General features: G+C 42.0%; 1 protein-coding gene across 1 annotated transcript in view; it reads left to right on the top strand.

The window, feature by feature from the left end:
* The window catches only part of satb1b (SATB homeobox 1b), a gene marked incomplete at its 3' end in the record, with an annotated part of 52,279 nt that overhangs the window by 30,129 nt on the left and 9,122 nt on the right, over positions 1–13,028 (top strand). The window contains 3 exon segments of the mRNA XM_014016387.1: positions 4,841–4,952; positions 5,984–6,061; positions 11,145–11,629. Coding sequence (XP_013871841.1) covers positions 4,841–4,952; positions 5,984–6,061; positions 11,145–11,629 — 675 coding nt within the window.

The following is a 13,028-nucleotide window of genomic DNA, read 5'->3' as shown; positions in this document are numbered from 1 at the left end:
GTGTGTGTGTGTGTGTGTGTGTGTGTGTGTGTGTGTGTGTGTGTGTTGTGGGGGGTCATTCCGGTTGAGGTGGATGCGAGCCATAATTGAGCTCAGTTAGATGTTGGCGAGAGACGAGGCTCCGTGTTGTAAATAGGATCCACTTCTCCCAGCTGATTCAAGACATCAGACTAAGTTGTGTGTGTTTGTGTTGTGTGTGTGTGTGTGTGTCACAGTGTAATGCTGGCAGCTGGGTGCCTACAGTACCTGCCTGCTGCTCTGTTATTCTCTTACACACACACAGCAGACACACACTCCTCCGTCTTCCTGTCTCCTGTGTCGGGGAGTGGAGTAGATGTTGTGGACCGATAGTAGCCCAGTGCCACTTCCTGGTTTTACCGATAAGCTCTATGCTGCAGATGGCTATCACTTAAAGGCTCCACACACACACACAGACACACACACACAACAAGTTTGTTTTGTGAATATTTAAAATGTTTTTTATAATTTCAGCCCTGCATCCACAAAAAAACAAACAAAACAAAACAAAAAAAAAAAAAACGTGTTAGGAGTTCCTAAATGTTTAGTTTAGTTGTCAGAGTGGAAAACCCTTCAAACTCCAGTGTTGTGTTTTGTTGTGGACGTCCTGATTGTGTCCTCTGGTGTGAGATGGAACAGAGACAGATGTTGTGTCCTCAGTCAGTTTAATGTGACACGAACAAGTTCCAATTTGTCGCCGGTCAGTTTTTACACTTTTATCCAGCGTCCTCGTCTTTTTTCTTCTGAAGTCTGGAGCTTCTGCTCCATGTCTTGTTTCCTGTTTCTGGTGTCATTTTGTGGGCGCGCCTCAAGGCCGGGCATCGTTACTGTTGGTGGGTTTATGAGGAAAAAGATGGTTTTAGGAAGACAGCATTCCCGACAGCATTTCCTGCAGATTTTGCAGGACTGGTCTCCTTTTAAGGTCCCGTCCACGTGGACGGGACCTTAAAGGAGACCAGTCCTGCAAAATCTGCATTTTTTCAGCCTTTAAATACATTTTGTTGTAGACCTGGAGTCTGTAGGAGGCTGAAAAGTGTAATTTAGTTTCTGTGCTGTAAATACTCTTATGTTCTGTTTGGGTCCGATTCTTCAGTCCGATCAGATTCTGTTATTGAACAAGAAAATCACAGAATTTACTAAGAAAGATCAGGAACTGACAGAGAAATAATTCTGTGAATTTGTACTTCTGCAGGTTCATCGTTTTCATTCTCCTCTGGTTCTGGATCTGACTCTGGGTCTGGCTCTGGTTATTGGTCAGACTCTGGGTCTGGGTCTGGCTCTGGTTCTGGGTTTGGCTCTGGTTCTTGGTCAGACTCTGGTTCTTGGTCAGACTCTGGTTCTTGGTCAGACTCTGGTTCTGGGTCAGACTCTGGTTCTGGGTCAGACTCAGGTTCTTGGTCAGACTCAGGTTCTTGGTCAGACTCAGGTTTTTGGTCATACTCTGGTTCTGGGTCATACTCTGGTTCTGGGTCAGACTCTGGTTGTGGGTCAGACTCTGGTTGTGGGTCAGACTCTGGTTGTGGGTCAGACTCTGGTTGTGGGTCAGACTCTGGTTCTTGGTCAGACTCTGGTTCTTGGTCAGACTCAGGTTCTTGGTCAGACTCTGGTTCTGGATCTGACAGGTCTTCCCTTGATGTTTTTGAATCAATTTGTAAATAAAAAGTTTCTGCGCAGCTATATAATCATATATCTGCTGTTAAACTACAAAACTGATCAAAGAGACAGCACCAAAACGAGTTCTCTGAGAACAGAGGTGAAAGAGGGGCCTTTGGGAACCACAGAAACCAGGAATTCAGACCAAAGCATTGCTGTTCCACGTTATATGAGGTCACCTTGAAGGTGGACTTGATCTGAGCTGCAGTTGTTCACTGATGGTGGAAATCTGTATTGTTGGTCCTGAACATTATTCAGTTATTGTGTGAAATCTTATGAAGCATTGACAGTAATGAGATCATTTCTTCTCCTTTGACACGTATCTCTTTCCACACTAAGTGCAGTTTCAACAGTTAATGTATCAAAGTGTTCAGCTCCTTCAGGACATTTCAGCAATTTATAATTTTTGACACATTCAGCTTTTCTGCTGTTTTTCTCTCATTGGAACTGAATGAAGCTGTTTTCAACATCCTCAAAACTGATTAAAATGTTCATAAATATTTATTGAACTTTTTATGTTTTAGTAATTTTTTTAAACTCCTTTGTACTGTCAGCCTCTTTCAGCTTCTATTTTGACAATTTTAGCTTTTTCTAACTCTTTTAGTTATCTTATTTTCTGCCGTTCTTCTGTTAAAAAATTCAGCTGTTTTTTGTGCTACTTTTTGGCTAATTTGAGCTTTTTTCAGCGTTTTTAGTTTTTCTAATCTTTTCTGCTATTCTAATGTCAACTTTTTGTGCTAATTTCAGCTGTTTTTGTGTTTTAAGCCATTTTTAGCCATTTTGAGCTTTTTTTCAGCTAAATTTGCCTTTTTGTGATATTTTTAACTTCTTACTGCTTAATTCAGAAAACGTGATTTTTACGTCTGTTTTTATTTAAGCTACTTTTAAGCTATTTTTAAGCTAGTTTCAGCTTTTTCAGCATTAAGCATTCACACTGCATTTTCACAGGAAATATAAATTCTCTAGTTTATTTTGTTCTCGCCCACCTCGGCGTCTGCTCTCATGTTTATGGATCTGCTGGAGTAAAGCTTAGAGATGAAGAACCTGGGTCAGTTTTTCAGGATTTGACCATAGTTTTCTGATCTGGACTCGCCCTCTGTCTGAGGTGGACACAGGTCTGGACGTTGGACTCGGGTCGGAGACGACTTTGTGGCTCTTTCAAAACAAAAGTCTGGCGGATTGCTCGGCCGTGTTTGACTATCAGGAGGCGGGGCCGTGCGACTCGAGCGAGGAAGCCGAGACGTTCTGGAGACTCGACTCAACCTTCGCTACCTGTTGGCAGAGCAGAGCTCCGCCCCCCTGCTGGCTCCTCCGTGGAAGCAGAGCCTCTGGTTATCTGCTTGATTTCACTTAGCGTGTACGTATGTGTGTGTGGCAGAGCAGCGGGGAGGTGTGTGTGTGTGTTGTTACTCCCCACACACACAGGCAGGGCCCCCTGTGAGAGGTAGAGTGATGTATTGAGGGAGAGGGCTGATTAATGAGGAGCGTTTATTAGAACATCTGTGTCAAAGATGGTGGAGGAAGCAGCGAGCGACGGGAGGGATGTGCAGGCCTCTCGTTTGTTGCCTGGAGCCGCGTTAGCCCAGATATACTGTAAATAAAACATGGCAGGCTGGAGGAGAGGAGTTCATTATCCCCCTGACTGAAGGGGGAAAAAAAACTCTTCTCACTTTAAATTTATGCTTTCAGGTGGATCTTTGGGCTCAGAGTTGGCTACCAGAACCAGGTTAAAGTGGAATGTAAGGCTTGCTGCCAAATCCACCAATTATCATCCCAAATATGCACCTTTTTTCCCCTATAACAGTAAATCAAAGAGAAACCAGTCGTTATGTTTTGGATGTTCTAAGCAGTAGGTAGAAATCAATATTTTTAGAACCTAAATAGGTTAAAGATAAAATTGTGTAAATCTAAAACAGGGGAACGTCTTCATGCATAAATGTATGACCCATTAAAGAGCTAATTCTGACTTCCTAACCCAAACCTGAACTCCCGTTTTTTTCTTTTTTTATTTTCATTATTGAATGAAGCCTTTTCAATATTTCTCTTAAAGACGACTTTGTTATGGTTTTAACTGAGGACCTCTTCATTCCCTCGACGCACAGCTGCAGTCCGACTCCTCAGCTGCTTCCAGTTTTCTGACGGGGAAAAAATGAGAACTAATCAGCTGAGTGTGCGTTTCATTTGTGTCGTTCGAACGGGTCAGAACCTTGAACTTTACGTGACTGAACTGACATTTTCATCAACTTTAGAGTTCAGTTTTGTGATTTTTCTTCAACGATGATGTCACGTATTTTTACTTTTTGAGTCGAAACTCTTCTTCCTCCCACAGCTCTTTTTGTCACAAACACAAATTGCACAGAAAATCTGGAGCTGGAAAACCCGAAAACATTTCGCTCGTTCTGCCAGAAGCCCCCCCCTGTCCAAACGCATATATTATAGAGAATGATAAAGATGGCATACCTATAATTTGAAAACAGATGGTTTGGTTCTTTTGAATATTTATAACAATCAAAAACAATTCTTCCTGCACCAGCCTCGGTGTTCACCCGGAGGCTGGCAAGGTGTTAAAACATTCATTTTAATGAAACTGGATGGGAGTTTTAAAAAAGAGAAAGAAAAACAACAGCTCTTTGTTTTTCTCAGGTGAGGAAAGTAAATGTTGTTGGGGGGTGGGGGGCAAAGAGCCAACCGTATGGGGGGGATTTGGGAGCAACGACATGCTCTCCGCGGACCCCGATGCGCTTGAAGTCGTCGTCTCGAACAGATTGCATAAATAAAGAGCTGAGAAATAAAAGAGGCTTATCTGTTTTTACTGCTACCTCCACAGCTGCCGACGCACAGAAAGTTCCTTTAAAGGTAAATATTGCGTTAATAATGTCAACAAACGCTTTGAAACCCGACCAAACTCCGAGGCATTTGATAAAAACCAACAAAAACTATAAATTCATGTTTATTTTTTGTTCTTTAAAAGAGAAAAACCTTGAAAATCTGCATGTTTTTCCAGTTTTTAGTTCTGGTTTTGACCTTTTTCTTTATATAATTCATTTGTTTTGACAAGCTTTAGTGTTCCTGCATGTTTCACAAGCTTTAATATTACATCTGTATTTTCCACAATCTAAAGCCCCCCCTCCCCTCCCCATCTCCCTCTCAATCAATCTCTCTCTTTCAGAGTATGATTTCCTCCATTGTGAACAGCACTTACTATGCAAATGTGTCGGCGGCAAAGTGTCAGGAATTTGGGCGCTGGTATAAACATTTCAAGAAGACAAAAGATATGATGGGTAAGCAAAACGGAGGGGCGCAAAAAGTATGGCGCTCACACTTTTGTCTCTTTGCACGCACACACACATTTACACGCTCACACCAGCAATCACCACAATATGTCGTCCCCCCCTCCCGAGCGAACGACTCTTTGTCTTCCTGCCGTTGCACGCAGCAGAAATACATTTTTATCTTGTTATCTAATAATTCCTGATGACTCCGTGCAGTTGAACCCGGTTTTATCTTTAAATTACCCATCGCTGCTCTAACTAACACTAATGTCGGAGCCAAACGGAGGCCTCTGAATGTTTTCTGTTAGCAGAAGAGGCAGGAAGATTACTGGTCCACTGCCTGGTTTAAATGAGATTTTCCTTATCTACCTTCTACCGATGCGTTTCCGTATATATCATCTGGGAAACTAGCCTTTGACCCAGCAGGAAATGTGGTTTTAGAGTTCCAGAAGCTGTTTTTTTTTCTGTTTTAACTAAACAACAACACCCAGACTTTAAATGCTGAGATATTAGTTTGAACTAAATCTTTTTTTTCTTTATGCTACTCCTCCCGATGATGACAGATGAGATAAAATATCAAAGTTTTCACGTCCTCCATGCAAATAGTGTGTTGTGATCATATTTTATCTGATCCCTCCGCCCCCCCTCTTCTTTTAAAGTGACAGCAGACACAGGGTACACTGTTCACTCCTGACCTGCTGTTCTCTTACATACTCCTACACGTTTTCTGTCACACTTGTTTTATGATCCTCAAACGTGGAAAAGCTGCAGCTGCCAGTCTGGACGTTTTTTTATTTATTTGTTTGTTTATTTTAGTGATGCTGATGTTTTATTCCTGCCGAGCTAGAAGTTAGAGGGATGATCTGTGGAAGGCTTTAACCCTGTTTTTCTGTCCTCTCTACTCTGCATTGTTTGTGTGTGTCTGTTTGTGTGTGTGTGTGTGTGTGTGTGTCTGTGTGTGTGTTTGTGTGTGTGTGTGTGTGTGTGTGTCTGTGTGTGTGTTTGTGTGTGCGTTCCTGCCCCACCATCTGACCGTGCAGGCATGCGCCAAACGTCCCAGCTGGAGGGCTACCTGGGGACGTGTGTCCTCCGTGAGAGCCCACGTGCCAATGCACTAGGTACGTTACAACATGGGCACACACACACACACACACACACACACACACACACACACNCACACACACACACACACACACACACACACACACACACACACACACACACACACACACACACACACACACACACACAGAGACATAAAAATACCAACATTAATAATTGTTTTCTTCAGATTTATCATAACCAGGTTTGCTGTAATTATGTGGTTCCACACTTAAAAAAAACGTCTCATGACCTTCTCTGGGGGAGATATTGATACACCAAAATATCACGATGTTTAATTTCCTGATAATGTATCGGTTTTTAATTAAAGCTTAACGGATAGATGTTTTAAGAAGAAAAGTGGAATAAAAATGCGGTATTGTTCAGTGTTGTTCTGAGTTTTTTTAAAATTAGAATCTTTTAGAGAAAAAAATGGCAAAATATTGCCTTGCTTACAGTATCATATATCGCGATGTATTGCGATATATCGCGATGTATTGAATCATATCACAAAATTCTTGCCAATACACAGCCCTAACTTTCTCAGGTGATATTTTTTCTGAATTTCTGTAACATGTGTTCACAAACACAGCAGGACCACAGTCTTCCTCTGCAGCTACGTGCTGTGGGGAAGAGTCTCCGTCACATTTGTTCAAAACAAAACAAAATTAATAAAGTTCACTCGGCGTCGAAGTAGAGAAAATAAAGTTTGAACCTCTCCTTAATATTTTTACTGTGGGTTGAGTGGAAAAAAGTTAAATAAATGAGTTTAAAAATAGTTTAAAAAATCTTATCTTGCAGTAAAATGTCTCTTTGCAGCTCTAGTCCCAGAAAGTACAGAACTTGATTTCTTTATTCTTTAGAGTTAAATACGTTTGAAAAAAGTAAGCAGAATGTGGAAAATATTACTGTCTTTGTCTTTTGTTTTTTACATCTTTTAAAATCTCAAACCAAACAAAGATTCACTCGTCCAGACTGAGCGTCAGTATTTTTATCTCATAATAAAGTTGACTGGATGGAAAGAAACACTCAGAAGTCATTTTAGGCAATTTATGAAGTCATTTTTCTGAAATTCACAAACATTCAGCGAGTTTAAAAGTCAACATAAAACAGAAAAAAACTAAATATCTCAAGTTGACCCTGACAGGTGGCATCATGTCAAACCCACAACACAAAGTCCCCTTTTTTTCAGCTGGAATATTCATCTAAATTCTGTGTAATCTCAACTTTAAAGATGCTTGGAGACGCTGAGAGTTTTTAATCATCTGTCTGGGTCTGAGTTATGAAAAGCACCTAACCACACTCGTAAACAGAGGCAGAGATAACATCAACATGACTTTACTCAGGCTGTAATATCCTCACACCATCGTAGCCAAACCTCAGATTAAAAACCCCTCACAAGGTGGCAACCGCAGACGCACGCCGCCCCCCCGCCCTCCAAACCTCAGCTCTTACCATGGGCTGATATCGGCTGGGCTCAGACCCAGACCCAGACCGAGCAGAACCAGCTGTAGTTAGACAATATTCAGCATTTTGAGAGGTCAGTTTTTGAAAATCGAACCCACCTGGGCTCGCCGTGAACCTGCTGAGTCAGCATTCACTGTTATTTTTTTCCGTACTTTCACACTTTATGCTATTTTAGCTAATCATAAATCAAAACGTTCAACTCCTACAGATGATTAGTTTTTTAAATTGTTTTCCCTTAAAAATAAGTCAAAATCTCTTCAGCTCCCTTAAAATAATCCTTCGTTTTTAATCTGCTTCATCATAATTGCTCTTTTTCTTATTTCATCTGTTAGCGTCTAGCTAGCATTCTGCTAATTCTGGCTAACATTTCTCTACTTTAACTCTTAGCTAGTGTTTTGCGACTTGTAGAGAAAATTTATCGTAGAAATGCAAACTGCAGCAGCAGAAGTGTGAGCCTCCGGGAGAACTCTTCTCAGCGGTGGTTCTGTCCCGGAGCCAGGCAGGTCAGGACCTGATCCCAGGTAGTCTGAGTTAATCTGAGGAGGTGTTAGCGGCTGCCGGCGGTCGAGCTGCTGCTTCTTCCGCCGTCACCTCCTCTGGAGGGGAACGAACAGTCGAGTGAGAGTCGGGTCAACGTCTCTCTTTCACATTCCCTCTCACAAACACCCCCGCCCCCCCTCCAGCCCACATCCCATTCCCATTGTGCGTTTAATCCGGGGCTCTTTGTGGCAGGATTCCACACCGGGACTCCCGCCTCTGTGGCAGCCTTTTTCTCCCAGGGCCTGCCATGCTCTTCTGTCACCCCTTCTCTTTTCAATTTGCATGGAAATGCCTCCATGTGCCTGCATGTTTGTGTGTTTGTGTGTCTGTGTGTCGCGAGCATGCCCCCCAGCACTCACACACTCCAACACACGAGTGAATAGGCTCGTCATACCATCAGAGCCAGGGATTATGAGCAGAGATGTGATTATTACAAAGATTTATTTATTTATTTTTGTTTTTGTTTTTGTTTTACTCCTCTCCACTCAATAGACACGTCTTGGCCAGATGTGGTGATTATCTTGGATATTTACGGAAAAACATCCATCTTTCATCTGCTGAAAAATAAAAACACATTTTCCTGACGGTAGCACCTTGTGCGTGGAGTGTGGAGGCCGCAGCCCACTTCTGAGGTGTTAACGTTTCCATCCGTATGAATTCCTGAACGCTGCCCCCTCACTCGTTCGGCGCGGCGTTTGCAGAAATCCTCAGCATAAGTGATTTTCCTTTAAAACCGCTTATTCGCTTTACTGTGGGTAGTTCTTTGAATCTTAAATCATTGTTTTTATCCTCTAAGCACATAATTTAAACCTGTCTTAAAATATTCCCCAGCAGCCATTACGGAATTAAGGATTCCCAAAGCATAGAGATGCCACAGAAGAAAAAAGAAAACGGCTCATATTTATGTTTTTGCTTCCTTCCATATCGAGTTAAAACAGCTAATAAAGTGTTTTCAGCTTCCATATTCTCCGGTGTGTTCTGGTTCTGTCTGCTTCACATTTAAAGCCCTAAAACGGTCACGTTGGCCAGCGTGTGTTCCTTATTTTAGAATTAACGATGCAAAGAGAAACACACATAAATCCCAACACACACATCCTCTTCTGTCTGCGTGAGGAGCTTCTTCTTTTTTTTTTTCCCTCGAACACGAAGCCGCAGACGATCCAACCTCGATTCTGAAGGCAGGACTCGGGTCAAACACAATGAAGTTCTTTTATCTGAGTTTCCATCTTTTCAGTTCTCTTCAGCTGATCGGCTGTTGGCGACGACTTGGAAGAGAAATTAGTGATTTTATTTCCTCAGTTCAACTTTGAGGCATCTGTGATTTCTTTAAAAAAAAGCGTTTTCTCGTAAAAACAAACGAGAACGTTCGACAGCAGATGAAAGATTCACTTAAAGTGATTCGTTCAGAGACGATCCGTTTTATTTCTTCTGATTTGAGGCGCCAATAATGCAGCACGATGGCTCAGTGGTTAGCACCGACACCTCACAGCAAGAAGGTCCTGGGTTCGATCCCCGGTTCGGACCTGGGGTCTTTCTGTGAGGAGTTTGCATGTTCTCCTCGTGCTTTCGTGGGTTTTCTCCGGGTACTCCGGTTTCCCCCACAACACAAAACATGTACAGTAGGTTGCCTTCAGGCCCAGGCCTCCCTTGAAAAAGAGATTTGAGATCTCAATGGGACTTGCCTGGTTAAAAAACAGTAAATAAAAAATAATAGATAAAATAAATAAACTGTCTAAGTTCAAAACTTTAATCTTTTCACCAAAGTCAGCAAATTTCTTTCAAACACCAAAGATCAAAGATCATGTTGGCAAAATATCTCAAGAATCAGGAAATTTTCATCAGATAAACAACTTAAAACCTATCGGTCACAACTCCGTCAGTTTTAAGGTTCACTAGAGAATCTGTGTTTCCTGTGAAAATGCAGTGTGAATGCTTCATGCTGAAATCAGCTGAAGAAACTGACAAAACTGTTCATGTGAGTTAATTTTGAACCGATGAGTTTTGCTGAAAGTATGAAAACAAAAGTAGACAGCAGCAAAAACAAGCTGAAGTTAGCAGACGGTAAATAAAACTCACATTGACAGAAAAGCAAGAAAAAGCTGCGATTTATAGTTAAAGCAGCAGAAATTAGCAGAAAATTTGCTTAAAAGTAGCTTAAAAAGCTGATAATAGAATAAGACGGTGAATTTAAATGAAAGAAACTCAAATTAGATGAAAATAGCTAAAAAGTAGCCAAAGAGGCAAAAACAGCTGAAATGAGCAAAAATAGCTAAAAGAAGTATAAAAACTCTAAATTGGCAGGATGTTGATAGAAACCTAAAAACATTTAAATTAACAGAAAAAAACTAAAAAGTAGCCGAAAAGGGTGAATTTAAATGAAAAAATCTCAAATTTGCTGAAAATTGCTCAAAATAAGTTAAAGAGGCAAAAATCAGTAAAAATCAGCTCAGATGAGCATGAAAATCTCAAGTTGATAATGCCTAAAAAAGTTTAAATTAACAAAAGAATAGCTAAAGGAGCAGAAAAATGGCTGAAAAAGCAGAAAAAAGCTAAAATTATCAATAGACAAAAAAAGTTGAAAGAAGCTGAAATGAGCACAAAAAGTTGAAAAATGCAGAAAAGAAAAGCAAAATGTAAAAAGTTTAGTTAAGAACTATAAACATTTTAAAAGGTTTTTAAGAATGTTTGAGATAACTTCATTTTTAAATAAATTTTTTTTAGAAAAAGCTAAACAGCTGAATAAGTAAAAGTTGCTGAAATGCTAGAAGTTATGGCACCCATGGTGTACAGCTGAATGTTTTGATGCGTGAAGTTTTGAAACGGCACAAAAATTGTGGAACGAGTTCGATGCTGAAACATACGGAAGAAAAAGTTATTTCAATAACGCATATTATTAGCATATGAAAAATTAAGCTAGCATATCCTTCACACAACAACCTAAAGTTTGGATGTTAGTAGCCGAGCGTCATCGTCACACTCATGGCTCAGAAGAGTATTTTGAATTTGTTTGATCTTCCCTGTGGATGAGCGGCGGTGTGATGTGTGTTTCTTCACTGAATAATAAAAGTAAACATGTCTGCCCTCCTCCAGCAGAGATGGACGGCCTGTCGGACCTCTCCCCTCCTGGCTCCAACCACAACCACCTGGGTTTCCCCCAGCAGCAGCCCATCCCGGGCAGCACGGCGGAGCAGACCCCTTCCTCCCCGGTGCCCCCTCTGTCCCACGCTCCTCCTCACGGCGGCCAGACGGGCGGCCGGCAGCCGCAGCTCCCGGGCCTGCACCACCCGGGCCTGGTGTCCACCCCCATCAGCCCCCAGCTGGTCAACCAGCAGCTGGTCATGGCCCAGATCCTCAACCAGCAGTACGCGGTGAACCGGCTGCTGGCGCAGCAGTCCCTGTCGCAGCAGTACCTCAACCACCCGCCGGTCAACCGCAGCTCCCACACCAAGCCCCTGGAGCCTCAGGTGGGCTCCAACACGGAGGTCTCCTCAGAGATCTACCAGTGGGTCCGGGACGAGCTGAAGCGGGCCGGCATCTCGCAGGCCGTCTTCGCCCGAGTGGCCTTCAACAGAACCCAGGTGAGCCCAAAACCTTTGACTTCAAAACAACACCGCAGACGGGAAGAGGAGGCAAAGATGGCCGCCACAACTGAACCTACAAAAACTAGACCTTTAATTATCTGTGGATCAATTAAATCAATTTTCACTAAGTGATTCATCAGCTCTATTTATAGAAAAAATTCAACCTGGTGCCTTTAACATGCTCAGGAGTTGCTTGTGTGCCCCCCCCCCCCCTTTTTTTGCTGCAACATTAAGATTTGAGCTTAATTTTTCATAATGTTGTGCTCGTTCTGACCCAGATACTCACAAGTTAGAAAAAAAACTGCATCTTCCTGCAAAACATCTGCAGATCCCTTCATGTTGGCCCGCTGAAGTCATGAGGAAGTTACACATCCAGGTGTATAAAACTCCAGCTTTAAAAATAAACCTTAGAGAGATTTAACCCTTTATTCAGAACTACATTATCACCCTCTGACGATGTCTGCTTCTAAGTGACTTTCATTGCTTCAGGTTTAGAGAAATCCTTTAAAACTCGACCAGAAGCTCCAGTTTTCTGGACTCAGAAAGGAAGCCACCAGCTCCCGTCTGACGACGAGTTGATTTAAAACACCTAAAGGGATATCGACTCTTTCTGCGCTCCTATCGACGTCCATATTTTCAAGCTGCTTCTGAGGGGATCAGCTCGTGAAATCAAACAGAGCTGTCACTTTGACATCCAAACGTAAAATATAAACATCATTTGTTGCTTTTAGCTGATGTAGGACATGCAACACGTTTGTATCACATTTTAGATTTAAAGCGTTGTTTCTGCACAGATCAGAAAGCAGAGTTTTATATCAGGAATTAGCACCGATGTGCTGCTGGAGGATTATTTATTAGGTTTGTGTCTTTTCCACCAGCCTGTGTTAATAATCAGTGGGGGGAGGGGCGCCGTGCTTTGACATGAAAGGCTTTTTTTTATTTTTTTGGCGAGGAATCAGATTGACCAAAGATAGACGGTCAGGGTCGGAGGCAAAGAATGATAAGCATTTAAAGCTGCAGTCGACAGACATCAGCAGCTCTGATCATTAATCCAAGACTTAAATGCTTTAAAAAAAAGCATAAGTATGTTTTCCCCATCACCTTGTTTTATTACTAAATCATACCTATTGATGGTGAGAGGAGCGCAGCGCCGGTTTGCTCAGTGTGTGGCCGAGCGTTGATGAAAAGGCCCAATCACACATCACTGATAATGGAGTCATCGCCGCCTCATAATGATGGAATCGAGCGCTATTGAGACGTAAACAGAGGATACGCTGATTGCCCGCTCAACAAGACAAGTTATTTTAGCTGTGCTTTTATCCAAAGCTGCTTAAAAAACACAAGAAAAAAAACATTTTTTAAAACGTGCAGAATTACTTTTAAGTGATCGTCGTTC

Source organism: Austrofundulus limnaeus, unplaced genomic scaffold, assembly GCF_001266775.1.
Source record: "Austrofundulus limnaeus strain Quisiro unplaced genomic scaffold, Austrofundulus_limnaeus-1.0 Scaffold144, whole genome shotgun sequence".
In the NCBI taxonomy this organism is placed as follows: Eukaryota; Metazoa; Chordata; class Actinopteri; order Cyprinodontiformes; family Rivulidae; genus Austrofundulus; species Austrofundulus limnaeus.
This window is presented reverse-complemented; position numbering and strand designations above follow the sequence as displayed.